This window comes from Aythya ferina, assembly GCF_964211825.1.
Source record: "Aythya ferina genome assembly, chromosome: 15".
Classification (NCBI taxonomy): Eukaryota; Metazoa; Chordata; class Aves; order Anseriformes; family Anatidae; genus Aythya; species Aythya ferina.
The window spans coordinates 2,676,049-2,701,536 of NC_140314.1; the positions used below are offsets into that span (position 1 = coordinate 2,676,049).

General features: G+C 43.3%; 1 protein-coding gene across 4 annotated transcripts in view; it reads right to left on the reverse strand.

The window, feature by feature from the left end:
- Window positions 1-328: 328 nt before the first annotated feature.
- Window positions 329-25,488, reverse strand: part of EPN2 (epsin 2) — a 43,315-nt gene continuing 18,155 nt past the window's right edge. Inside the window, exons 2-9 of one of the 4 annotated variants that reach the window (XM_084537015.1) lie at window positions 24,349-25,123; window positions 14,443-14,567; window positions 12,832-12,924; window positions 12,410-12,566; window positions 9,141-9,314; window positions 7,496-7,588; window positions 6,390-6,605; window positions 329-4,819 (exon numbers count right to left, since the gene is read on the reverse strand). In XM_084537015.1, coding sequence (XP_084393141.1) covers window positions 4,482-4,819; window positions 6,390-6,605; window positions 7,496-7,588; window positions 9,141-9,314; window positions 12,410-12,566; window positions 12,832-12,924; window positions 14,443-14,567; window positions 24,349-24,943 — 1,791 coding nt within the window. In that variant the 5' untranslated portion in view covers window positions 24,944-25,123 and the 3' untranslated portion in view covers window positions 329-4,481. The remainder of the gene's footprint in view (window positions 4,820-6,389; window positions 6,606-7,495; window positions 7,589-9,140; window positions 9,315-12,409; window positions 12,567-12,831; window positions 12,925-14,442; window positions 14,568-24,348; window positions 25,124-25,488) is intronic. The other 3 variants (XM_084537016.1, XM_084537017.1, XM_084537018.1) reach the window with 3 other exon arrangements.

Sequence of the window (25,488 nt, forward strand, 5' to 3'; positions counted from 1 at the left end):
AGCCTGAATGAGAAGCCGAAATCACCTCCCAGCTGGAGGCAGGCTCGCTGCTACCCAACCTGCAGGGCCACTCGATGGATGGGGCAGAGCCAAGGCTGCAGGAGCGGTACGGCAACGACTGCAACAACAGGAAGCACGGAGTCCAAAAGTCAGTTTTGTCACAGTTCCCCCAACCCTTATTCCACGACTGCCTGGCTTTAAAAGTCAAGTGCTCCCCAGATTCCGTCTTGACAGAGATACTGAAGCCTCTGCAGAGAAAGGTAGTTGATCATCCCTCCAAAAACGCTGTTTGAACGATAACGTGGTTTAAAGAAGCAATCCAGCCACCTGCAACACAAGTCTTCATTTTTATTGAGTTAGTAAGGTCTCAACTGATTCTGATTTAAGTGATCTATAAGAAACCCTTCTTTCTCATAGTAAGAGCAGGCCTGCCCCAGGAAAGTGATGAATTCATCGTAGAAATCACATTGACAACGTACAAGAAGCATTACTCTCAATAACCGTTAGATTTCTCCTAGAGCCTAGGACTTTTAGCACACACCTTAATAATCTCAACCGATCCATCAGCTTTCTTGAGAACTAAATCAAGCATGAGAGCAACAGTTTTGAACAGGATATAAACACTACGCAGAGTCTCGAAAAAGCAACACGTCTGGAATATAAGCAATACAATTTTAATTCTGACCAGTCACCTACAAACCCCTTGTCTTTCCACTGTTCTGATGGCATTATTAAATATCACATTTGTGACATCGCTCGGGAAAAATGACACAAAGATACAGACATTATGATACAATAGTACAAATGATAAATTATTTATACAGTAAATAATGTCAATAGTCAGCACAAATTCATAAAAAGCAGCCGGCTCCCAGTATTATGAAAACAGTTTGGTAAATATTTAAATTGTAACACTTGTAAAGGAAGCGAGTCTTGTGAGATTCTGCTGTGAAAAATAAACCATATATTTCTCCACAATTTGTGCAATATTAATACATACAGTACACATTAGAAACTGTAACAGCAAAAGGGAAGATGGATAACAATAGTTGTCTTAGCTACGGGACTTCAAAAAGACTGTAAACACCACAACCCACCATGGTTTTCCTTCCCTGTCCCCTCAATGTAGTTTAGTTTCTATATAGTATAAAACTGAATAAATAACTGAGCTTATTTTGGGTTTAAAATTATGCCAAGATATTTTTGTTTATTTTTATTTTTTACAAAATAATTAACACTTTCTCTTTGGTCAATTTGACCAGTAAGGCTATTTTGGGATACTAACATTTTTAAAAATCAAAAGCACTTTTTTAATATCCGCAAGTGAGAAAAAGAAGGGGAAGAGGGAAATGCATTTGGAGAGAGAGAGACGCCAGAGCAGACGCGATCGGATACGCGTACGTCCCCCATGCAAGAAGAGGTGGGAGGGCGGGGAGGGGGGAGAATTATTCCGGATAGCAGTTAAATCGCCGTGAAATAGAGTTACCATTCTGGGCACAGCTGAAGCTTCACCTGGCTAGGGCAGAAGCCGCCTTGCAGCGTCCCCGGCGGCGCACCCCGCGCCTGCCCGGCGCCCGCGCGGTCCGGGCACGGCTCCAGCCCAGCGGATTTAGCACCGCAGCCGCTCATCCCCCTGCCCTACAACGCCCAGGTCGGGCTGGGAAGGTGGGCACAGCTGGAGTCCTCAGCCTAAGGCTTCGCAGCGCTGATGGCCGTTCAGTGTCCTGCCATGGTTTATTGCGCGATACGCATCTGTCTACGTAACGTAGACGGCTCCTACAGAAGCGGCTTGGTAAAAGCACCAATTTGCCAGTCAGCAGTTTCCTGAAGCCAGGGCTCCCTACCAGACCATCGCGTTTTTCCCAATTCACGGTGACAGATCATTACTCTGAGCTAGAGATGACTTGATAATTTTAAATGCTTACTATCAACCCCGTCGTGCCTTGGAAAACAGCAACCGAGTGTTTGACGAGAGGATGTGATTAGAACTGCTTGGCTGAATAGATAATGCCCCATCTAACTGTTGCAAATGCATTCAAGTGACTAAGGGAAAAAACATTGAGTGACCTCAATTCCACCGTTGATAAAATTAAATTGGAAAAATAATACAGGATAAATCTTGCCACAGATCAATTGGAAAGCACTTTCCCCCCCCCATCTGCAAGAATCACACCCTTCCTGGTCTACACTTTTCAATAACTTCAACAACAACAAAAAAGTAAAGTATTTTTTCCTTATTCTGAAAGGCAACATGAATGGTTTTTTGTTTTCTTTTCTTTTTTTAAAAGACATACTGGGTGTGGACAGTAATTCTTTTTTCCTCCTATATAAAAACAAAAGCAGATGAATATTCTGAATCCTACTTGCAATTCAATAGTATCAAGAGGATAGAACAATCTGCATAGAAACATCCACACATTTAGCATTCCATATACTAATAGAGCTACACTGACCTACACAGCTAAAATCTGTGATTGTACCCTAGATTTGATAGTCGTTCAGCCTCCCCTACCCACCAGAAGATACAACCCAGTCCCTTTCGCGTTAGCCAGCCCTTCCCTCCTGCGGCACGCGGCCCTAGACTGGCACGGTCCCACACAGCATCATTACACCAAGACACAGAACTCTGGCAATTTCTTTCAGCTTTTTTTTTTTCTTTTTTTTTTTTCTTTTTCTTTTTTTTTTCTCCTTCTTATTAGGGAAAGGCCACCAAGATGCATCAGTTCATTCAGAGATGCCCTCGAGGCAGTAGCAAGCGCTGGGACATCCCTTTCCACGTACTCCGCGCACATTTGTGAAAGCAGAGCTCAGAAACGCTGCCGGCTCTGAGAAGGCCAGGTTTGCACCAGTAGCACTGGCTGAAACCTGAGCGTGGTTTAGTGCCGATGAGTCCAGACATGCAAGTTAAAAACGGATAGTTCAGCTTACAATTAATAACTGCAAATGGAACCGGTTATTAAGATGGAGTGCACCTTTCATTAAGAAATATTAGTCGATAAAATTAATGAGTCACGTTTGTACGTTAGGATTTTTTAACATCTCAAGAAGTATTACAAGAAAAAATAGCCTCTCTTCCGATCCTCAAAAAGGCTAAACGTCTGTCCGTTCTGGTAATCGGAAAACGGGAACAAATCAAGGGAAAGGCGACTTTAGTGTTTTTTCTTTTTAATGTAGTCTTAAATCACGTTATGTTCAAATTCAATTCATCTAAAAATAATTAGTCACGAGAATTTGTTTTGATTCGCATTATGAATACTTCATTTAAAAGTAAAATATTTTAGTGTTAATCTTCCCTTTTAAACTCTCTTTACAGAAACAAAGAGCTAAAACCATAAATAAGAGGGCATTAAAACCATAAAAATGACATTTGCCAATATCTTAATTTTTCAGCCAGACTTGATAAATCTATCAAAACCAGACAGTTAAATAAGAACCACATTATAAAAATTAGCAAAAAAAGGACTATCAGGTAACTCTGCAAACTCAAATATGAAACTGTACTAAACAAAATATGTGCAAAAGTATACAAGAGTAACTGCATATAGCAAGGTTAAGCCTGAATTAGTTTTAAAGCTTGCCCCGGTGAAATTGAATTCAAAGTTGTCCCACTGTATTTCTTTTTTTTTCTTTCAACTCACATTGTAAGTCAAATAAAAACAAAATACACATGATAACTTCCAAACGAAGCTGGTACTGGACAAGCACAGAGCAGGACACTCACTCAGCACGAGTGCAGCATGCCACTCACAGAGAGTTCCTCAGGAGTCCTTAGAGTAGTGTACAAATTCAACACTGCATACAACAGCACACGTTATACTTGACAACTTGAGAATGTTCTTGTTTTGTTTTGTTTTTTTGTCTGCTTTTTCCTTTCGAGACAAGCTTGCTTTCTCGGTCAAACCTCTGATACGAAAGCAGTGCGATTTTGCGTTGCAATGTTTAATGCATAAAAACCAGCCACCTGGGCCCTCCGAATCGTTCTCCTCTAAGAGTAAGGACTATGGGTGAACCAACAGTCTAGAACTGTGTATAGTTATGTGCAAAACATTCACTAGCACTCTGAATCTCAGGTCTATCGTATGGGCATAGGAAGTGACAGATGCAGGTAAATAGTAATTTCAGGATCCAGCACATCATCTGACATCTACAAAATAGCCAACGGAGTTTAAAATGGCAGGTTCTCCCTAGAAAGTGTATTGAAATGATTAACAAAGTAACAAAATGGGCAGAATCTAACTTTGGTGAAAAGTCTGAACATTTCACATAATGCTCAACAAGCCAAAGTAAGGTACCATCTGTAGCAAAGACTAGATTTAGATTAACTGGTAAGTAGAGACAACTCTTCAAAGATCATAACTGTAAACTGCAAATCTACTTCCAAGTCTCTTACACACCGTTCAGTCCACACAGGCCACGTTCATTTCGCTGTAAAGACTTCAGCCTGGAAACACTATGAAAAGAAAGTTCCTTTAATTGGGTCTTTATAGGAGAAAAGGGTTAGTTGTATTTGTAGACTGGGATGCTGACGGCGGGATTCCTGTACTGTGAAGAGGTTGGGTCATTGATCCTGCAATGCTCACGTTCAGCCCCTGGCCCATCCTTGTTAGAGAAGCCACAGTGCCCATAGCTGGTATCGGTGCCATTCCCACAGGCACTGGGGCCATGGAAGACAGAGGTATTGGCTCCATGCTTATTGGTGGCACAGCACTGAAAGAAGGGCTGGTTCCCATCACAGGACTCGCTCTCATCTGATTTAGAGTGAGTGGCTGAGGCTGATTCACTTGGAAGGGGTTGATTGGAGTTGGTGCTGTAGCTGCGCCTAGTTTTGAGAGAAGCGGGAAGAGGGAAGGAGATCGCACCTCTATAAACGTTGAGGTTTTGGAAATCATCCGTTCCAGCAAAGAAAGCACCGTCTGTACATCCCCGCATGCTCCCAACCCCAAATCACCCTGTGGGGAAACCAGTGTGGGTGCCATTCAGCAGACTGGGGCTGCACTGGTGCACAACTACAGTCCGTTTTGTTGGAAGTATTCACTCACTGACCAACATCTTCCACTTTTGTTGACAGCTATGGGAATGACGACTTCTAAATTTGATAACCTGGAACATGCCTACCTACAACATCTGATTTTTATTTTTATTTAATACTACTAAAAACTTCCCTGAAAAAGGCTATTCGTACTCCCTTACTGCAATCTAGCTACTGCAGATGCGTGCATTTTCTTCAGGATCTCTTCCAGTCAACTCCATTTAGAAGCTGTACATGTTTCTGGCACCGAGTTGTGACAAGAATTCATAAAGTAAACAAGTTGTTTCCGAATTACAGCGGTGCTAGAAAAAGCAGAGAATAACTTTCCCAGCGCTTGAGGTTTTTTGGGCTGCTGCCAACACTACAAATTCCTTTTGCCGTATATGCATAGTGCTATTTGGATGGCCCAGTGACCCCTTATAAACTTTTTGTAGTAACCGGTAATGGCAGATACACAGATTTCCTCTGGTTAAGCACTGCCAAGGCTCTTCACAATCACTGCTTTTCTCCTACCCAAGGAGTTTAAACTCTTTTCTTTTTTCCTCATTGGAAAAGCGAAGAAAATAAATACTGAAATATCACTGAAGTATTTCACTGGACCGGTGTCACACAGTAATTTCGGTGCATATGAATAGCTTTTAAAGATGCATACATCTTCCAAGTGTTTACCGCCACCTCCTAAGTCTGCTCTAAGTACAGGCTCATTTATAACAGGAGCCAATTTACAGGAGATCTGCAACAGTCTATTTTTTCCCCAAATACACTGAGAGTGTGTGTTTCAATCAAAACTGGGTTATCATGCTAGCCTAAAGATAGCCTGACCAGCAAGCCATTAAAATATACTGCAGAGTTTGCTACTTGGAACCTCAGGTTGGAGCCAGAGTTGCTAATTTGCCTGCAGTAGCACAAGGGAAAGGGCTATTCCCTACGTGCTTGCCACAAGAACCTATTACACCCTCCCAAGGGATTCTCTGGTGGCACGTGTTCACCCCTTACCTGTTCTGACAATAAATCAGTTTTAGTTCAATCATCCTTAATAACCAAAAGCCGCCTTCTAACCCAGATCCTTCTGAGCAAGCAAGTACAAAAGTGGAAGGAAAACTGCTTGACCAAAGCTAACCCAGCAGATCAGCTGCAGACACAAGAGTAGAAACTCCAGGCTTTCAAGGTCCGGCAGCATGCCTAGAAACCATGCTGTCTCACTCTCCTGCTCTCAGTCATGATCTGCTGGCTGAAGTAATCCAGAAAAACAAGCCAAAACCGGCTAATGTTAAATCAAATGGGATTGAGTTAATGCAGAGTTTTCCTACAGGAAGGGAAAGGTAAAATAAAAAAACTGAAGGAATGTGAAAGAACAGACCTGGTGCTAAGAATGGATTCAGTGAAGTTACGGGTTGCGGTGGCTTAGACACCAGTGAATCCAGGTTCACCAGAGCAGCATTGGGGCCCAGAAAAGACTCGGGGGTTTTCCGAGCTGCACTTTGTTTGCCTGATGTCATGCTCGAGTGCTGGGAATCAAAGAGATCAGGGCTTGTGGTACCGCTATGCTGGGATGGCAAAGTGGAACCTGATTCAGCTGTAACAACACAAAGAGAAAAACAAAACTTAACTCATTGGTCTATACAAGCAAGCAAAGAAAGTCCCTCCATCTCTGGCAAAGGAAATATTTTAAAATCTAATGTTTGTATAAGTCACATTCCAATGTCCCAGTACACATGACACCCTCCACATGCAAGCATACACCTCGAATATTGCTTAGAAGAAAGTATCAAGAAGCTGCAGCAAGAGTTGCAGAGCTCTTCAGAAGGCACCACCTGATTTGCGTTGGTTAATATTGTTGCAACTGACTAAGAGTTTCCAAGAGAAAGAAATTCAAAAGCCTTGGCTTCTGCCCTTGCACTGCACCATTGTTGTGCCCTCCCTAACTAGATTCCACCCAGATTTTCTATTTTGTATTCAAGAAGCCTACCCAGCCTTGAATTAGTCACCAACCTTCCAGGCAGAATTGTCCTGAAAGTATATGGTACCAAAGCACTCCTATGTTATGGTCTGTCAGTTTTTGTTTTATGAGTAACGACCACATAAAAAATAAGTTAAAGCATTCACAGGGGCCTATTTTCACATTTTCTTACTATTGTTACACACTAAAACTGACATACCTGAGAAATTCAGCCAACATCTTTCGGTTTGACTCTCCAAGCATGAGCTATACTCCGAACACATGCTGGATGTCATGAATAGAGGTCAAATAAATTTCTGGGTCAACACAGCAAAAGGTTGCAGAGTAAAATTCTGTGGCTCACAACGCCAGAAGCCAGTTCCCCATGAGTTCATGCACAGGCCAAAATGTTAACAAATTTTTATTGCTGCATTATCATCATCTTTAACTTTTTCCTTTGTGAAGACATTTGGTGGTGGTGGTTTTGATTTCTTTTTAAAGAAACGTGCTAAAAACTGGATTCATACCTGGCTTTTTGGAAGTTCGAAGTGTGTCAAATTCAGAAAAATCATCTTTAACTGTACCATTCAAATTACTGAAGAGGTCAAAAGATGTACTTCCTGTTCAAAACAACAAGAGAGCCCTGTCATTAGCAGATCTTTGGTTGCATCACACACCTGATCCTACTGAAAGCAATTTCTAACCCCTGCACATAACCAGGAAGCCACTGTCAGGTCCCAGGAGGGCAGTGCGGATCAGCTTGAGAGCTCCTACTCTTGCACAGGAGCGAGAAGGATAATGCCACAGAACTGTCCTTACAGCATTAGCTGAGTGATTCAGAGCGACGTGCTTGTAAATCACAATGTAAGGCACACCTCAGCATGCTGGGATTTTATGGAGTGCCTGCACTAGAGAGGCCCAGGCAGGCATACATTGCCACGGAAAAAGAGAGCAGCAACAATTTTACAGCCTTAACCAGGGACTTCTCCATATTATTCTGAATATGCTCTTAAAGTAGCACCACTGTAACTTAACTAAAGATTTGACTTATGCTTCCTAAGTTAAAAAGCATAGGAATGCAGTAGAAAATGTTATCTACCCCACGTAGAGATGGGAAGGCTCTGCTGGCTGAAAACCCAAAACTTGGCCATAGCTTGCAACGAATGAAAACAAAACATTTTGAAAATGTGGACACACCCTTGCCTCAAAATGGAGGAAGAAAAACCACACCTACATGAACAGCAATCACAATATTGAAAAGCTTTGAAGCTTTTTTTGTATGCACAGAAATGCTTTTTTTTTTTTCTAATTTAGTTTTAACCTTCAACGCATTCCAAGCAAGCAAAGGTACAGACATAGCTCCATAAAAAGAAGAGAATGAGTGAAGATTCTGTATAATAATAATACTTATCAAGAACAAAGACCACCACAGCTTAACAACCATTCTCAGAACAATCCAGTTATTGCCTTTTGCTCGGAGAAAAGTAGATTAGACCACAGCTTGCAGTACCCACTTTGTGACTCCTTTGTTTATTACACGCTGTGATGAATGACCAGCAGAAAATGCATTTAGGATGCATTTAGCTGTGGTGCCAGTATGAAAATGCCAGGTACTAAGGCTGCATTAGTTACAGACGATGAATAGACAATCACATCAGCATCTTCTGCATCTTGCTACAATGAAGTTTAGGGATAGATTCGGCACCCTCAATTTCAAATAACAAACCTTTATTTCTTCAGAATGTGAAGCTGCATAACCTGTCAATCTATGTCTGCAGAGGCATCCGTCTGCACAGCTATTTATCATGATGAAAGGTAAAATTATAGCAACATTCATTTCCAGAAATTAAGTCCTCATCTAATTAAAAATAAAACTCAGTTAAAAATGCAAGAGCAGCAGCAGCCATAAGAGCTCGGCATGCATCCACACATACTAATAGAAGAACGCAGAAGAAAGAGCACAAAGAAAGGAGCAGCACAAATTCAGAACTCAGTAATCACATATTAAGTTCTTCTTGCTGCTAGTTATTGCATCTCCCATTTATCTTAACTGACCAATTCTGCTAATTGTCCAGCACATTTCTTTTAACCAAGCAATGAAAAAAAAATAATAATCAAATTTCACCTTAAATTACTCAAATAAAATGGATATGGAATTAGATGATTTCTCACCAGATGTAGAGAGAGGTTTGTTTGCAGGTGCTGGTCCCCAAGGATCCACAGAAGACTTCGCTGCAGTAGAAGATGGCTGAGCAGGAGCCCAAGGGTCAACATTTTTGGACAGAGACTGAGTTGCAGATCCTGCTGGTGCTGCCCAAGGGTCAACGGAAGCAGCTGGTTTGGCACCTGCAAAAAGAGCCAGCAGGAACTCAAGTCAGTACAGTTTTACTTTGGAAAGCTCTCACAGGAGGTGAAGCTCTGTTACAAGCCATTACTGCCTATTAACACTAAACATAAAAAGGTGAAGCAGTTCAGTATTAGGAACGCTGATTTACGTTATACGTGCAGAAAAACAAGAACAACTAAATTCTGTGGAAGACGGATGAATAATACTAAGTTCCCATTTGAAACTGAATTTGAAAAAATCAGCAGTTCCAATATGAAAATAAATATGGTTTCACTACAGACCTTGCCAATGACTTCATGGTATCTGACTCAAGGTGATCTCAAACACAGGGTATGGTATATTTATGAACTCACAGAAGGTGTCTAAAAAGCCTTTATGTAAAACAGATGAAATATACAACAGTAGGACTCAGACAAAGGAATCTGCAAGATATGGAGAAAGAACAGTTTTCCGATTCTTTTCCACCATACTGGTATTTCATAAAAATATAATCAGCTTCCCTAGCTGGTTGTTTTGTTTGTTTGTTTGTTTTATCCTCATTTGTAAGCACGCCTCCTGACATAAATTTAAGATGTCCTGTGACATCCCTTTCTACCTTTTTTTTTTTTTTTTAAACTCAATGCCTGTACGTTCAGGATGCCCATTTTTATTTGAAGGTTCTAACTTTTCACTTGCACAAATTCAGATCACCAAACTGTCTGTAAGTGAAGGGGCTTCCTTGTGTAAAATGAAAAATGAAGGCAGTAACAGTAGAATAAAAGAGGGAGGGAAAAAAAAAAAAAAAACTTGCCTCACTACATGTAATTTCCTGCCTATTTCCTTTTATTCTTCCTTTTAAGCCTAATAATTTATTGCTCTTCAGTTTAGGTGACCTCATCTTTCACTACATGACACTATTTGGATTTATCAAACCCCAAAACCACCAAAGCAAATCACATTTCATATCTGTAGCGGGCCAGGAAGCGGCTGGAAGGCATCACTGGGGCTTTGTTCCCAATGTTGTCCAGCCCCATTGCCCCTCCCCAGCCACTGAAACAAGGGAAGGCAAAGCTAGTACTTCAGATGCACTTCTTGTGCCACTCTCAGGTGATCAAATCAGACAGTGTAAGTGATGGTAGAACAGAATTACCTACGCAGTGCACAGCTAAAACCTTTAACCACTTTGTGGGCTTCAAATTACAACTGAACAGTGTTCTATTTTTTACAGGTACACACAAAACCTCTTGGCAGCCCAATATTCTTGAAAAAACAATTCAGCACTACACACCCTGGCACTGATTCCCATTTGCAGTGTTGGCCTTTGTTTCATCAACAGGTGGCACGGTCTTGCAGCAGCTTCAGACCAGGAAATGCTGAAATGCTCCAAATAAATCCAACCGTTCCCACTCCAGCACTTAGATTCCCTTTATCTGTCCTTAGTGCTGAGTTACAAGCAACGCCACACAAGAAATGCTAATGACAGAGCTTCCCAGAAACGGAAGCTTTCAAAAAAAGTCTTTTCTTTCATAAAGAGAGCTCACAAAATTAGAGCACTCAGGAAGATACCTTCCCTTAGCTTCCATTATCTCTCCTGAAATGCCAAAGCACGAGCAGGATTTGAGAATTACAGTTTAATGAGTCACTCTTTTAGTAGCAGTCAAATTCATAAATCTCACATCTTCGAGCCTACCCTTGGGAGCCAAGTAACCAGCAAGCTGGAACAAGGGGTTGTTATATGGCATTAATAAAGTTTGGAGCCACTGGGAGGAAACGCTACAGCTGCAGCTGATGCATGGAAAAGGTTGTCAGTGGATGATATATCAAGCAGGAGATTTGAAGGAGGTGGGTTTTGTTTGTTTTTTAACCAGGGAAAAAAGTACATTGAATGTCCACTGCACTAGGGCCTAAAACTTTGAATTGTTCCAATTTTGTGCTTGAAGTTTACCACCCAAAAAAGCCACAGGTTACAGTTAAACAATGAACTGCAGTTGTCGCAGCAGCTAAGTGGGTGCTTTTAATGTCACCAAAAGGAAAAAATAAATAAAAATAATAATGCACTTTAGTATTAAACTTCAAAATTGTCATCAGGTTTCCAGAGAGTAGCACGCTGACTCCTAATGAGACAACTCCGCAGCACGTTACAGCAGAGGTCAGCCTAGAAACACCAGCCGGCAGCAAAACTGACAGAGCTAAGCTGCTGGTCTTCAGGAAGAAAGGGCCCCCTGCACAGAACATGCTGAATCCTCAAAAATAAAACAAACAAACCAAATGTAAAGCCAACAAAAAATAGATCTAACGCTGATTCCACAGGCACAGAGAGTTTAACATCTACTGTGAGGAGCTATCAGCTTTCTGAAGGAAAGGAGTAAAGCCTTGGGCAGATTTTGGCTAGCCTACAAAACAGCACGCTGCACGGGTGGTAAAATGAGCACATATAAAAATAATCATGCAAAAAAACTTCAACTATTACCCTTGAACATGTGAAGCACCAGATCTTTGACTTCAGAAAGAAATTCCATGAATTTAGCACCAAAAGCTTATGAAACGCTGAGACTATTTAAAATAGTAACTTCAATTTTTGTTTAGTATAAAAAAAAATCCCCATCGAAGCAATTTCATCCTTCTCATTCTGATGGCATACACAGCCCATCTCGCTAGGAGCAAGACACAGCAATTCAGAGCTGCGGCCTTCCTACCCACAGCATCCTGCTCGAGTACTACATTAATTAAATATTGGCAAGAGTCTAAGCCCATGCCACTGGACACAGCTAGCAGTCAAAGCAGGAGCATCCCCCCAGGATGAGACAAGTTGTTTTTGCTGCCTAAGGAGAAGACAGAAGCTTCACTCTACTCCTCTTTTTTAAGATTCAAAACGCGCACACAAAAATCTCAGCTGCTTAAAAAGCAGGAAAGGATCACAACTTCCATTTGTTTCTGCTTGAAAATGGTAAGGGAATGTTAATTCTGGAGCACAGGAAACAACCAAAAGGGACTAATACGCTGTTGTTATCAAGCGTGACATTGTGCACTGCTATTGAGAAACCTGGAAAAGCTCAGCGTTAAAAAGCGAGTCCTTTTAAGATAAGCATTCCCTTCTGGCAGAGTTTAATCTTACCAAATGATTGCCATGGGTCAGAGGCAGTAGCTGCAGCTGTGGATCCTCCCCAGGGATCTGTTTGGTTTGCAACAGCAGGAGGTCCCCAAGGCTCTGTTTTCTGTGGGGCCGGTGCCGATGAGGGCAGGGCATCCATTAGGTCCAAGAGAGTTGTATGCTGAGGGCAGGAACAATCTGAGCTTTAATCAAGAGCATTACCAGTCTGAAGTACAAACCCATGAGAGTGAAGAAGCATTTTTTTTTTTTCCTTTTACACACCTGCATCGACTAGTACTTTGAAATTTAACCCGCATGGAAGAAGCTTTAAGCTATACAACAAAGCAATCCCAAAAGCATAAAAGAGCTCAGAATTAAGCTATTTCGTGTTACTGTATTTCAGCTTTTGGCAGCGTAACCGGGAATTTCTTAGTTGAAGGCACTACCTCCTTCTTTTTGGGAATTTTAATTGTGTCTCTGCGACTCTCCTCCAGAGCCATCTGTAATCTCAGATCATCTCCGCGTCTGAGGCGCTCCTCCTGCAAAGGAAATCAACACTGTTGATATAGACCACGAGCCTAGACTGTGCTGCCTGCTCCCTCGGGTGTCCAACCCCGCAGGACGCTGCCAGGGGAAGCCCAAGCAGCACCGAGCAGCACCGCCGGCCCCCCGGGAGCGGTGTGCGCCGCAGGCAGGCGCGGTGGGATGGCCGGGATTATTTGCTGTGACTTGTACTTAACGCACCAGGGAGAACAAATTCCTCCTGGGATTCTCACCTCGCTCGGGCAGAGGTCAGCAGCAAGCCGACCCCGTAACACCAGCCAACAGAGCAATCCTTACAACATCCATTTTGCCGACTGAAATTTCCCCTCCTGTTGTTTTACGCCTGATGGGAAAGCTACACACGAAACTTCATTTCCAACAATTCACTTACATTGCTAGAAACCCCGCTGAATTTAAAGACAAAGTAAATATTCCATCTTTAAGTTATCGTGGGTTTTGGTTAGTCAAATCAGCACTGAAGGACTTAGTGATTTAAACTCTACTTTTCCTGGCTTTTGTCAGCTTCCTTCCACATCTGGGGCAAATGTTGCATCTATGAAGAAATCTCAATGAATTAACCTAGCCAACTCCATGAGTATTTTGTAGGTTTTAGCATCTGTCAACTACCATGTTTGTGGCAGATTTGACTCTTGAAAATGTTTTGCTTGCACCAGGTCTTTCAGAAGTTGACTAATTCCCCAACTGGCATCTCCCTTGCAATTTTCAAGCTATTTCAACTGATATATTCTGATCCTTATTTTCTTTAACTTGATTGCTTAATAACGACAGGGTTTACTGGGTGACAGTTGCCCTTTCAAAGCACAGAGATTCTAACGCTTAACATACGGCAGGATGCTACACTTGTCCCAGGAAGCCTTTAAGAATATTATGGACACTCTGCATGGCTGACTTGAATTTTCACTCCTAGCTGAGATTCAACACCTTTGTTACATGTTATACTGACATGCAGCAGGCTTTATCCACAATTACAGCATTTACTCCCAAATCAGAATGAACCTCTTAAGAATTAACATAGTAACATACCCAAAGTGATGGTTTAAGAGCTACGTTATTTCAAAAAACGTTACTTAGTTATTGAAGCACTTTGTGTTACATCGCCCTTGTGTTCCAGACAAGCTCGCCAAATGGGCCAATCACTCAAAATTTAATTGTAACCGGAATTCAGTGACATTTCATATGCTGGCCCCATTAATGAAAGCTTTCAGGACTAGTCATGTTTCCAGTTCTTCCTTACAGAAAGCACCTTCAGCAGTGTGATGATTAACATCCTCCCACACAACCAAGTCTTCTCGCAAAGCGACTGTCATCTCCCGCTAGTCTCAACAGCACGAAGCCCATAGCTACTTTAAAAAGAGATTAAAAAAAAAAAAAAGAAAGAGCAACATCTCCCAGAATTGCCTCTCCCCCCCATCTCCACCTGGAGCAAAGCCAAGCTAACACCGCAGAGAGCAGACAGACCCCGGCTAGGAAATTGGACAGGTTGGAAAACCTACACGGGCACTGACCTGCTCCGCCACCTCCCTGCTCATCGCCAGCGCCAGCTGCAGCTGGAGCTCTTCTTCTCCGCTCGTCTGAGGCCGGGCCTGCTCCAGCTCAGAGGAAACTCGAGGGGATGTAGCTGTCAGAAACAAAGCAGCAGATTATAAATATACCAAAAAGACAGAAGAGGTCTGATGCCTTCCCGTGCCAGGCCCGAGGTCCTGAAGGCAGCAGTGGGTGCCTCGAAGGGCGCAGGGCCGGTGGCCATGCCCTGAGCCGTCGGGGTAAAGCTCCTTCCAAGAGCTGAACCTCCAGCTCTCGGCCCAGGGCAGCGAGCCAGAGAAATTTAGAAGGGAGAAATTTGCAAGGCTCTCTGCTTGCTTTAAAGGAGAAATGTTTCCGGGGAACAAAGGCTTTTTGTAGTATCACGACATGTCAACAAGCCGGCCCCGACAAAGGCTGCAGACCCTGCTCAGCAGAGCTTCGGGGAGACAGGTCGCTGCCTTGAAGCTCGGAATTAATCACTTAAACGTTTGTCAATATTTCTTACATCTAACGTCAGTAAGAATTTGCTGGGAGCTGGCCAATGCCAGGGTAAAACTGGACACCACCCACTTTTCTGTAAAATAATACAGTCTTAAACGGGACAGATAAAGAACTATTCTTAACTGCTAAGCAGGCTCAGAGGCAAACAAACCGGCTATTCAGACTCCAAATTCACAAAAATACTTTATCATTCTCTGCTAAAAAAAAAAGGTTCGGTATATATGTTGGGGGCATTGTTTATTTTTTGTTGCTGGCTGCTCTTTCTTCGGATGAGGTCTCTGTTAGCTAATAACTGCTGGCAACGTCCCCCCGCCCCTCAGAAAAACAATCAAGCTGGGCAGCTAAAATATACAATTTCTCAATGCATAAATCATCTGTTAGTGATGTTTTCACTGCAGTAGCAAACTCCCATCCCAATGGGACAACTCTAGTTATCACTACAGAGTCATCAAGCAACTTTTGGGGTAATTCTCTAGCACCCAGATTGTTTAAACTGAAATTTTATCTTGGTGGACGAGGAAGTTTGGATGTAATGGCTGGAATGGTAATTACAGTTGTGCAAAATACGTGTTAATATTTAACAAACAGGAACCATGTTTCTGAACTAGAATGTCAAGCTCAAGAAATCAGTCCTTTACGAGGTTGGGTAGATAGAAATTTGATTGCCGAACGGTAATTTTAGAAGCACTTTTTCAGTTCCTGCTTTAATACTCCAAACTCTTCCCAGTCTTGTCTCCCCTTACCTTTTAGGCCAAAATGGCACTATGAAATAAAAACTGCCCATTCCTCTTTCATCCAGAAAGCTGGCTCCAGCCGATGGGGTATGCCTGCTCCTTCCCACCCTACACTTGCTGTGCCACCCCATCCCGTTCTGTTCCTACACAGACAGCTTTATCACCCAAAACCATCCACGTTGTGCTGGTCCCAAAGCTTTCAGGCGCAGCAGACTCGCTCCTCGCTGCATGTTTAGGAAGGTGTTACTCATCCATCAATCCGATCACTTTTCCAAACTCTCTCTCACATGAAGTATCTATATTTAGCCTGCTTCGCGAGTACTTCTTGCTCCAGCAGTCACAGACAGGCTCTCCAATCCATTATTTGGATGATTACAGGAATAAAAAGGACATCAGAGAACAGGATGTCTGGCAGTAGGGCATAGCACAACCTTAAAGTGTTTGTAAAAAGCTTGGATGTTCTTCAGTACAAAAACAAACCGAATTCAAGAGGGAAGAGGATAGAACTCAACAGGTTACCAACAGTAGCACACGACAGAAAAAACAAGATCTTTTTCTAAGTTTTTCTACCAAAAGGAAAAGCAGAGCTTTTCGTGATGCTCAACGGGATGGTGCTGTGAAACAGAGCTCAGTGTGAGAACCAAAACAGGCGAAGAAGCCCATCACCAAGGAAGCTTACCAGCAGCTTCTCAACAACTAGCTTGAAGACCAACCTTAAGAACCTTTTGTTCGTTAACAAACAAAATGCAGCTTACAGGAAAATGCCGAGACAATGCTATGAAACACTGTCGCACTACAAGGAGGAGCCAGAACATATAAAGCTGATGGCTGAGAAGGGAACAAGAGAAATGGGAAGACATGGGGAAAGAAAAAGGATTTGATGACAACCTTCCGCAAACTGGGGGCATCGACTGGAAGCAACAGAGGTTTAAAGAACTTTGTTTGGTACCAACCCAGGCAGGATCTGCCAGCCACTGGCTTCCTACGGCTGTCACTGACAGCAGCCCCGTGCATCAAAGCAGTACTCAGAATTAATCTGACACACCAAATGCAGTTCCAGTCACACAAACCCTCAACAGATGATTTTGAGAACGGAGTGGATGTGAAGATGCTTCCCTTCTGAGCACAGGGAATATTTTATACGTTTATCTTCATAAAAAGAAGATCGAGCAGATTACAGATGCTAAATACATCAGGTTTGCAAATACTATGGAATGAAAAGAGCTATTTAAGGTAAAGGGACAAAAACTAACGATAAAAAATAACTGAATAAAACTGAGAGAGAATTACAAGCGGATCACCTCCAAGCAGCAGCTTTCCAGCAGGAATTACAGAAGGCCAGATTCATAATGGTTTCAAAACAAGGCTGGACGCACTGAAAGGACACCACCAGGGTCACCTGAGAGCAGACAGCATCTGGAGCATGATGAGGAAGGTGCCTCCTGCTTCTTGAACGGCAGCTGGGGGCGAGATGGTGATTTCCTGGACCTTCTGCACAGGGGTTTTTCATCTCTGTTGACGCTAATTAAACTCCATAACAACTAAGCAGCTGATGGTAGGATGACTTTAAAAGCATGCGAGATGGATTCCTTCACTTCAGCCCTTTGTTTTCCCACCCAAGCCCACATGAAGGGCTGGAAGCGCTCAGCAGCTCCAGCCTGCAGCAGCACACACCATTTTGTGCCAGGTAGCTGCAAGAACGGGCGGCTGCAGCCCACTCGAAGCCCTGCACTCGTCCTCCCTGGTGTGTCCTCAGCTGCCTGGCCTGGCAGGGCACTGTGCGACCTCTCAGCTCCCAGCAGAGACCAGCATCCAGGGGCTGAGCACAGGTAATAAGGGGGCTCTCAGGCATCGCTTGTTTCTTTTCACTTTCAGGCTTTTCAGCAATTCTGCTTGGTTTTATTAACTCCACTGTGGCACTCTGGAGTTCTTCATGCAAAAAAAAAAAAAAAAAAAAAAAACGAGGGCAAAAATTGTTGGTTGAAATTCATCCTTGGGCCTTACGTTAATAAAAAGAAAAACATCGATAAAAGCGTTGCCATTTTACACTAAAACTTCCGCAGAGGTTGTAAAGCCGTCTGCATTAGCAGACAGCATGTTTTTTTTCGAAAATAGGATTAAAGGACATTCAGCGTGCTGTTCTTGGCAGCGATCTGGCACGTTTTACCCAGCAAGGCCACCTCTCGAGTCCCTCGGTGCTGTCACTGCCCCTCCGTAGTGGCCACGTCCCGGCCTTACCGTTTCGGAGGATCTGGCATAAAGGTTATTGCCGTAGTAACAGCACCGCTGCCACACAAAGAACCCCTTATCCCCCAGCACATGACAGTTAACTCAGATGTTTATGTAAGATGGGACTCAATAGATCAATTCTGACCTGCTAAGCCCCGCTTTGTTGCTGCTTGGGGATTTTGGAGGTCCGGGCTCCCCCCGAGGCTGCCCAGAGGCGTCTGCTTCTGCCGGGGGCTGCCACTGAGCTGCTTCCCTGCCTGGATCGAGCGGCGGCACAGGGAAGTCATTTCCAACCCCAGATAATCACCGAGGCAGGATTCTGCTCCACCATCTGTCTCCAGCACGGGCTATGACGTCTTTCGTATGTATTTATTGGTAATTTGCTGTATTTTGGCTATATTAAAAGCCCTCTGGAGACGCCCGAAGGTTCGGTTAATTAAAGGATGTATACAGTATGCAGCTAAAAAGCAGAGTCATTGTCTGTATTAGTGATAAAGTCGGTCCCAGCATGAAGATGAGAGCAGGTATTTCTGTTCAGAAGCCCGTGCTTGTTGGTTGTGGGTTTTTTGTTGCCACTCCACACCAAGTGATGCCACAGAAAGCAAGCCCCGGCTTTACCACCTGCAGGAGGGCGTTCTTAGTCACGTTTATTCGGCTTCATCACACCACTGGTCCTTCTAAACAGGTAGAAAAAAACAAAGTGTGACTTGAAAAATAAGAATACCACCAAGGTAAGATCTTAGAAACCAAGAGGAACCCACTCTGGATCCAAGCAGAGATCCCACGTGTCGGTCTTCAAATGAAAACCTATTCAAATATTGAAGGGCTATTTTCCAAAAGGCAGTCTTAGCTCGCAAATTATGAACTGGCACCTGCAAACTGCCTGATCTAGAAGGAGTTGTGTGAATTTCCAGGTTCCCACTGGAAATTAAAGAGAACTTTCCAATACAGGCTGGGAATTAACAGCACCCATCAACGTGTCACGGTGGAGCTGACCAGCCTTGCTGCACCATTTCCAGTTGCACTGAGGCAGGCGGAGCACTTTCACATTTCATTTAATACTGAACAGATCCTTGAGGCTTCTTTTAGTTGAGGACTATTTCTTCTCTCAGATGATCGCTACACTTATCTTAATAGACTCATCTAAATAAATCCAGGTCATTTATTCCAACTACCGGAGCCTGGTTACGCCAAGGCCACCTCCCACCTTTACTCAGAGCACCAAGAAAAGTGAAGTACAACGAGAGGATTAAATCAAGTTGTCAGGCGACACCTGGCAGCAAACACAGGAGTCTGCCAGCCTCCTGCAACACCTCAAACTGCAGAAATCGGCCAAGCAGCTCACCCAGGTTGGTTGCTCCATGTTATGCCAGATGTTCCCCGACTCGGATGGAAGGCCAGAGGCGGATCCCAACCTGCAGAGCTGCAGAACAGATTGCAAGGGAACGAAGAGCCCAGCACTCCGAGCTTTCTGTAATGTCACACCTGAATTACCAACTCCTCTCAATTATTTTCTACTCTGAACAGAAAGGGAGACAGAGCTGAAACAGTCGAGCGAACAGGAACTCGCTGATGCTTCACAGAGCTGCTTTTAAATAACGAGTCAACTTCATGCGAGCCATCACTGGAAATATTAAAACTCATCATTTCAGTTAAAAGACTGCTCCCAAAATCTTTACACGCAAGGTTAACAGACTTGGCACTTCACAAGGTCCGTAAAAGCCCCTTTCAGTGCGTCTTTAAGCAACCTTTTATCAAATCAGCTGTCTGTACAATGAACCCGATTTCTCGGGCAAGCAGCCTACCTCCGGGCAAAGTGCTCCCATAAAATTGGGTCACACCGAGCTGTGCCTGGCTCCGGCTGCCACGTCTGTGTGCAGGAGACCAGGACAGGAGAACACACACCCGTCTTGCCCCGATACCCATTTCTAGATGCAGCCCAAACCCAGAGCAGCAGACGGCCTTGAGGAAAAGGACGTGCACAGCCTGAAGTAACACAGCTGGGCCTGGAGGGACAGAGCCTCTTGAAAGAGCAGCAGGGCTTTTAAAACGTGGTTTTAAAGCACAAAAAACGGTGTAAGGAGAGGACCAGCGGTTTCCAGGGATCCTTCGAAGTTTAAACACATCCACACAAATTCATTCTGGGGGAAGGGGTGCTGAGGAACTGGCTGTGCCAGGCTCTTCCCCCCTGGTAGAGGACTTTGCTGACATTTTGCTGCCTCCCCTAAGCAGCCCCCAGCCACGAGGAGCTGCTGCAGCATCCTACAGGCAGCACAACCCAACTGCTCCAAGGATGCTTGAGAAAGACGGGGCGATCCACGTCCAGGTGCTCATATCTAGGGGCTTCTGCAGGTGTTGAAGCCCAGTACCCAAACCAATCCCCCTCAGATGTGACCGCAGGCGATGCTCCTGCCACGCTGCTGACTCCAGCGCCTTGGCAGTGAGCTTCTGCTGAAAGAGCACCAAAAAGCAGGAGTTCCTGGCTGGAGGACTGGATCACGAGCAGCAGATCTCACAGAGGTGCTCCCAGGTCTGCCACAGCTTCGCAGCGCAGACGTAGAGCTCTATATTAAGAAGCTGAATCCTATTTAAGTGATCTCGGCAGCCACGGGTGGAAGAGGGCTGGAAGCAAGAGGCTGCAGATTTCCAACCTGAGTGACTAACTCTGAGCATAAAGACAATATTTAGACACAAAGCCAGATCAGAGGTGGGGCACTACTGCTCCCAAACATTTCAAATATTGACCTTCTGTTCCTTCCCCTCCCCAGTGAAGTTAGTTTCGGCACCACACAAATGTATTCCTTTAACTTGAAAGGAAACTCCACAGAGTTTGCACTTTTTCCAAAATAATATACATAACTTTAACAAATTTTGTCATGGGGTATTTAATAAATCTTAACCCGAGCATTAATTGCCCCTAGCTATGGACAAGAAGACAGCCAACAGTCCCCAGCACATCACAAAGTGCTGCCAAGATGAGGTTGGGAGGAGGAAGCTTTTTGCTTTTAGCTGTACAGTATCTCTCTTGGCTTCCATTTACAGATCGTAAAGCTACAGATCGTAGCTAAAACATACCAATATTTTTACAAATGACAACATCAATAGTCAGTAATGATCACATGCCATGATGTATTCCCAGAATCTCACAAGCTTTACAGCGCAGAGATCTGCAGGGCCAACAGAGTCATTAAGATGAAGCTTTGGGGGGAAGGATTTTATTAAAAACTCCCGTGCTTCACCATTTCACTTTCCACAGGACTGTTAGAGGTGAGATGAAATTATTTGCAAGGAAAACATCCCTATTTGTCAGAGCAGTACAGGCTGATGGTAAATCACTCGAGACCTTTTTCCACCTTGAATTCTCTCACGCTGTTCAGGCTATCAGTGCTGCTTTTATTTTTCCAGAAAGGATCATTTGGAAAACAAAGACAAGCAACCCCACCAAGACAAAACCCTCTAGCTCAACATCAAATACAAAACCAATCATATACGCACTGTAGATACAAGCCTACACGTACGCTGGGAGAAGCTGGAGAAGAAGAGCTGCTACAGCACTGCAATATTTACAGCCAATGCTGTACACTGCAGCTATCTCAATATTTTTGAAGAAAGCAAACAAAAAGTGGTCCATGGACTTATCTGACACTGCTCATTTAGTAACTGACAGGGGGGAAGATGTCCCTTGCTCAAATCTGACACCTTATCCAGTAGAAGTCACTTGTTCCCCTCACGATCTGTCCTGGAGAAGCTATTAAGCACATTCAGACAGCTCAGATATTTTTTTTTCTTCTTCTGCAAGACAGTACTAAACATTAGGAGGTTTTAGTAGCCACAAACAATCTCTTCAAACAAGGAGAATGCAATCGGCTACGAATCCTCAAAATCTGCACTCCCCATGCATTGTGCCCAACAAGAATCAAACGTAGTCTGCTCATACCAAAGCACAGAGATGAAACATTTCCTCTAGCTTTGTTGGTGGGAAGGTTGTTACGCTCGCCCCAACTTCATTTATGTTCAAATGCCAACAAAACACACTAAATACTTTTAGCAGGAGACTGGGTGTACATTTTCTTAGAGGCAAATCTCCTCCTATAGATTGCAAAAGACATAATTAAGCCTCTGATCTCCTCTCCTACAGCACAGAGGAACGGAGGACAATTCTACCAGAACACGCAGTACAGCGACTACATCTTAAATTGCAATAAGGAGAGGACTTCCCAGGAACCAACTATAATGTAATTCCTTCTATACAGCCTGCTGAGTCCCTGTCTTCAGAACAAAACAAGGATATCATTGGAGAATAAAAGAAATCACGATGGATACAATCTCTAACTTCTGAAAAGCGACTTTTCCATTAAAAGGTGTAAGGAACCCCTACATTTATGTAACAGATTAAATGTCTGGTTTAGATGAAACTCCTCGTCCTACAACAAAGGACAAAGCTCTGCACACCTTTTGCAAGGTGCTGGTTTGCTTTGCTACACTCAAATAAACCATCTGTACCAGAAACGCATTCAAATTTCAGAAGATACAGGTCTGAACAATTAACAGCCATCTGTGTTTTCGCTAACAGATAATTAAATACGAGTCTGTAACAGAAGAACCACCTACAGGAAGAAAAGCCTGAGATTTCTAAAGCTTCTTAGGCACATGCTTAAGGGTGAAGAGGAAAAAAAGGTTAAGAAACCATTACCTCAGAGACAATCCTACAGAGATAGGCAGCAAAGCAGGATACAAGTGCGAATTCCGAGTAACCTAACCCTCCGCACTGACGGGATGACCAAACTCGCTTCTTGACATCTAGTCCCCCATCAAAATTCCTAAAATGTCCAAGGAATAACGACTCAGAAACACGCCCTGCATTGCTCAATCCTGGCTGTGAGAAAGAGTTGGAGGCCTCTGGCAGCGTTTAACACGGCAAACAGCAGTTACACGCACCAAGTCAGGCAAGAGCTGGTGAAGAAATCGGGGTGCAACAAACCAAAGGTGTGCTCGGCATGCTTCGGTGGCTATTACTGCAGTCCATCGGCCGATGACGAAACAATATTTCAATCTATCTCCTTAATTAGGGGATTTTTAAGATAAACAAATGAGCCCTACAGACCTCAGAAGAACAATAATGTTATTGCAGTGATAAAAATCTACTTATCAACTAAAAATTCATATTGAATCAATCTAAATATGGTTATTAAACAACTAAAATGTTTGTTAATCCACTGTTAAAATAACAAATTCTCATACCTGGAAACCTTCATGTACTTTCTTTTTTTAAATCGTGCATCCTAAAAGCATTTCATTTGGGGGAAAAATAATCCTGCTTTTCTCTCTAGCTTTTATTTTCACTGTGATTTTCTTCATGCTAGCTTGATTCATCCTGCTGGCTTCCTACTGCCTTCCACAAAAAACATCGGCGTATGACAGGGGTACTGACACCACTCCCATATTTATAATCTGAGAGGCGCTTTGGGATACAGGACATGACAAACTTGAGATTCTGAAAACTGGTGCTCAATCAATTCACCACACTGGCTCTGTTACAGCCCTCCACACACTATAAGCATTCAGTTAAAGAAAAGATTTTCCTTCAGAATTAGACCACAACCACTGACATTTCAGCCAAAGCAGCTTTCATCAGATCATTACTTATATTAAGAAGGATTTAGTGCCAGCTCAGGCCTCCTCCTAACATGACAGGGAGTTCCCCCAAGCACTGCTATAAAGAATCCATTCTTCCCACACATTGTACTTTTTTTTTTTCCTTAGAATGAAATGCAGGATTTGGTACTGATATTTGCACACCAAACGCTGATTGTGTAAATATTTAATCACTGACATAATCCAAGTGTTACTAGTCTAAGAACTGCTGAGTAAGCAATAAAGGAAGTTAATTACCAATACTCTTCCTAAAACACGAGAGCAGCAACATAAAGTATCTAGCAAAATGATCCAGGAATTACTCTTTATTCCTAGTTTCTGCTTCAATTATACTTTAAGAAAAAACAAAAAATCTTAACACAAAAAAAATTTCAAGCAATCCTTTTAAAACCAGAAATACAAAAGAAATTATTAACTGTCTCCCTCCTAGACCGAGGACATATCACATCAAACGTTGGAACATGTTCACAAAAGCAGCTCCACAATGCTACCTCTGGGAGCTGACAGTAAACAAGTGCTTTTTAAATTGATTTACGTCACCGCTCACATCCTCTCCAAAGCAAACATGCAGCCAGTCATTTCAAGAGAGCAGACCTGCACAGATGCAGCCACTGCAAAAAGCCCCTTGTGGTCCTGGAGGGCACCATTTCCTCTCACTTCTAATGGCAAATCAGAATGCGAAATACCTCAGAAGAGTGGGAAAGAAAGAAAAAAGGGTGGGGAAAAAAAATCTTGTGTGTGTTTTCTTGTACTTACAGCCATGGTAGGATGCCGGGGAGCCTCCAGACTTTCCGTATTCTTGCTCCGAGTAGCTGGTGGAGAGGTTTGGCTGACTGGAACCTCGACCGAAGGTGATCTGGTTGCTGCCCACCCCGGTGGCCACCTGAGCCATGCGTTCTTTGGTCTTCAGGGCCTGGGCCCTCTCTGTCTTAAGTCGCTCGTCGTCCTTCAGCAGAGACACCAGCTGCTTGGATTTCTCCCTGACGTTGATGCCCTGGTCTTTCCCATCGCGATCGATATACTGAAAATCTTTCAACGTCTGGATAGCAAAAATATTCTCTTTACACTGCTGCGCCACTCTCTCCGAGCCAGTTTTGATCAGGTAATCTAAGAGCGTAAGGGCCTTGTACACGTGTCGCCAGTTCTTGCCGTGGTCGTTGAGTCGCTTCCAGATCATGCTCATAATTTCAGAGAAGGCCACAACGTTGTAAGTCAGATCTGCTATCTCAGTCATCAGCGAGCTGGAGGGGCCCCACGGGTCGTTAGAGGTCGCTTCCCGAACTTTTATTTCGGCCTCTGAGTAATTGTTCACAATGTTCTTCATCTGCCGTCTAATAGACGAAGTCGTCATTTTTATTTCCCTTTTTAGTCAGCGCGGTGCTAGGACACAAACAAAAAAAGGGCTATATCTGCTCTTCTATGAACGTTTCTGAGCTACGAAGACTCCGTATCTGTGGCTTATTTGCAAGAAGTTCCACTACAATCATTTCCTCTCTTCAAGAAAACGACACGAGAAAATGAAAATCATGACCTAAGTAAGAAAGAAAAAAAACAAAACAAAACAAAGCACGTTAGTGGAGTCTTTCGTTATCCCTACACGGAAAGCAATTACGTACGCTTTTGAGAAATTCTGGTAGTGATGCGTTTGCTCTCTAAATTTCTTCAGAAGATTCGAGTTTGAAAAAAAAAGACAAAAAACCCTTACTCTTCTCACCTCGAGAAGAATGGATAGACCAACTGCTGGGAAGTGCCAGCTATAAACAGGTAACGTCAAATGTCAAAGCTTAGAAATATCTGAGCTGCCAAAAAAGACAGAAAGCAAGAAATTATCTGCGCTGATGCAAATGGAAAACTTGAAAAGCAAACCAGAAACGAAGTCCGAGAAACAAGTTACGG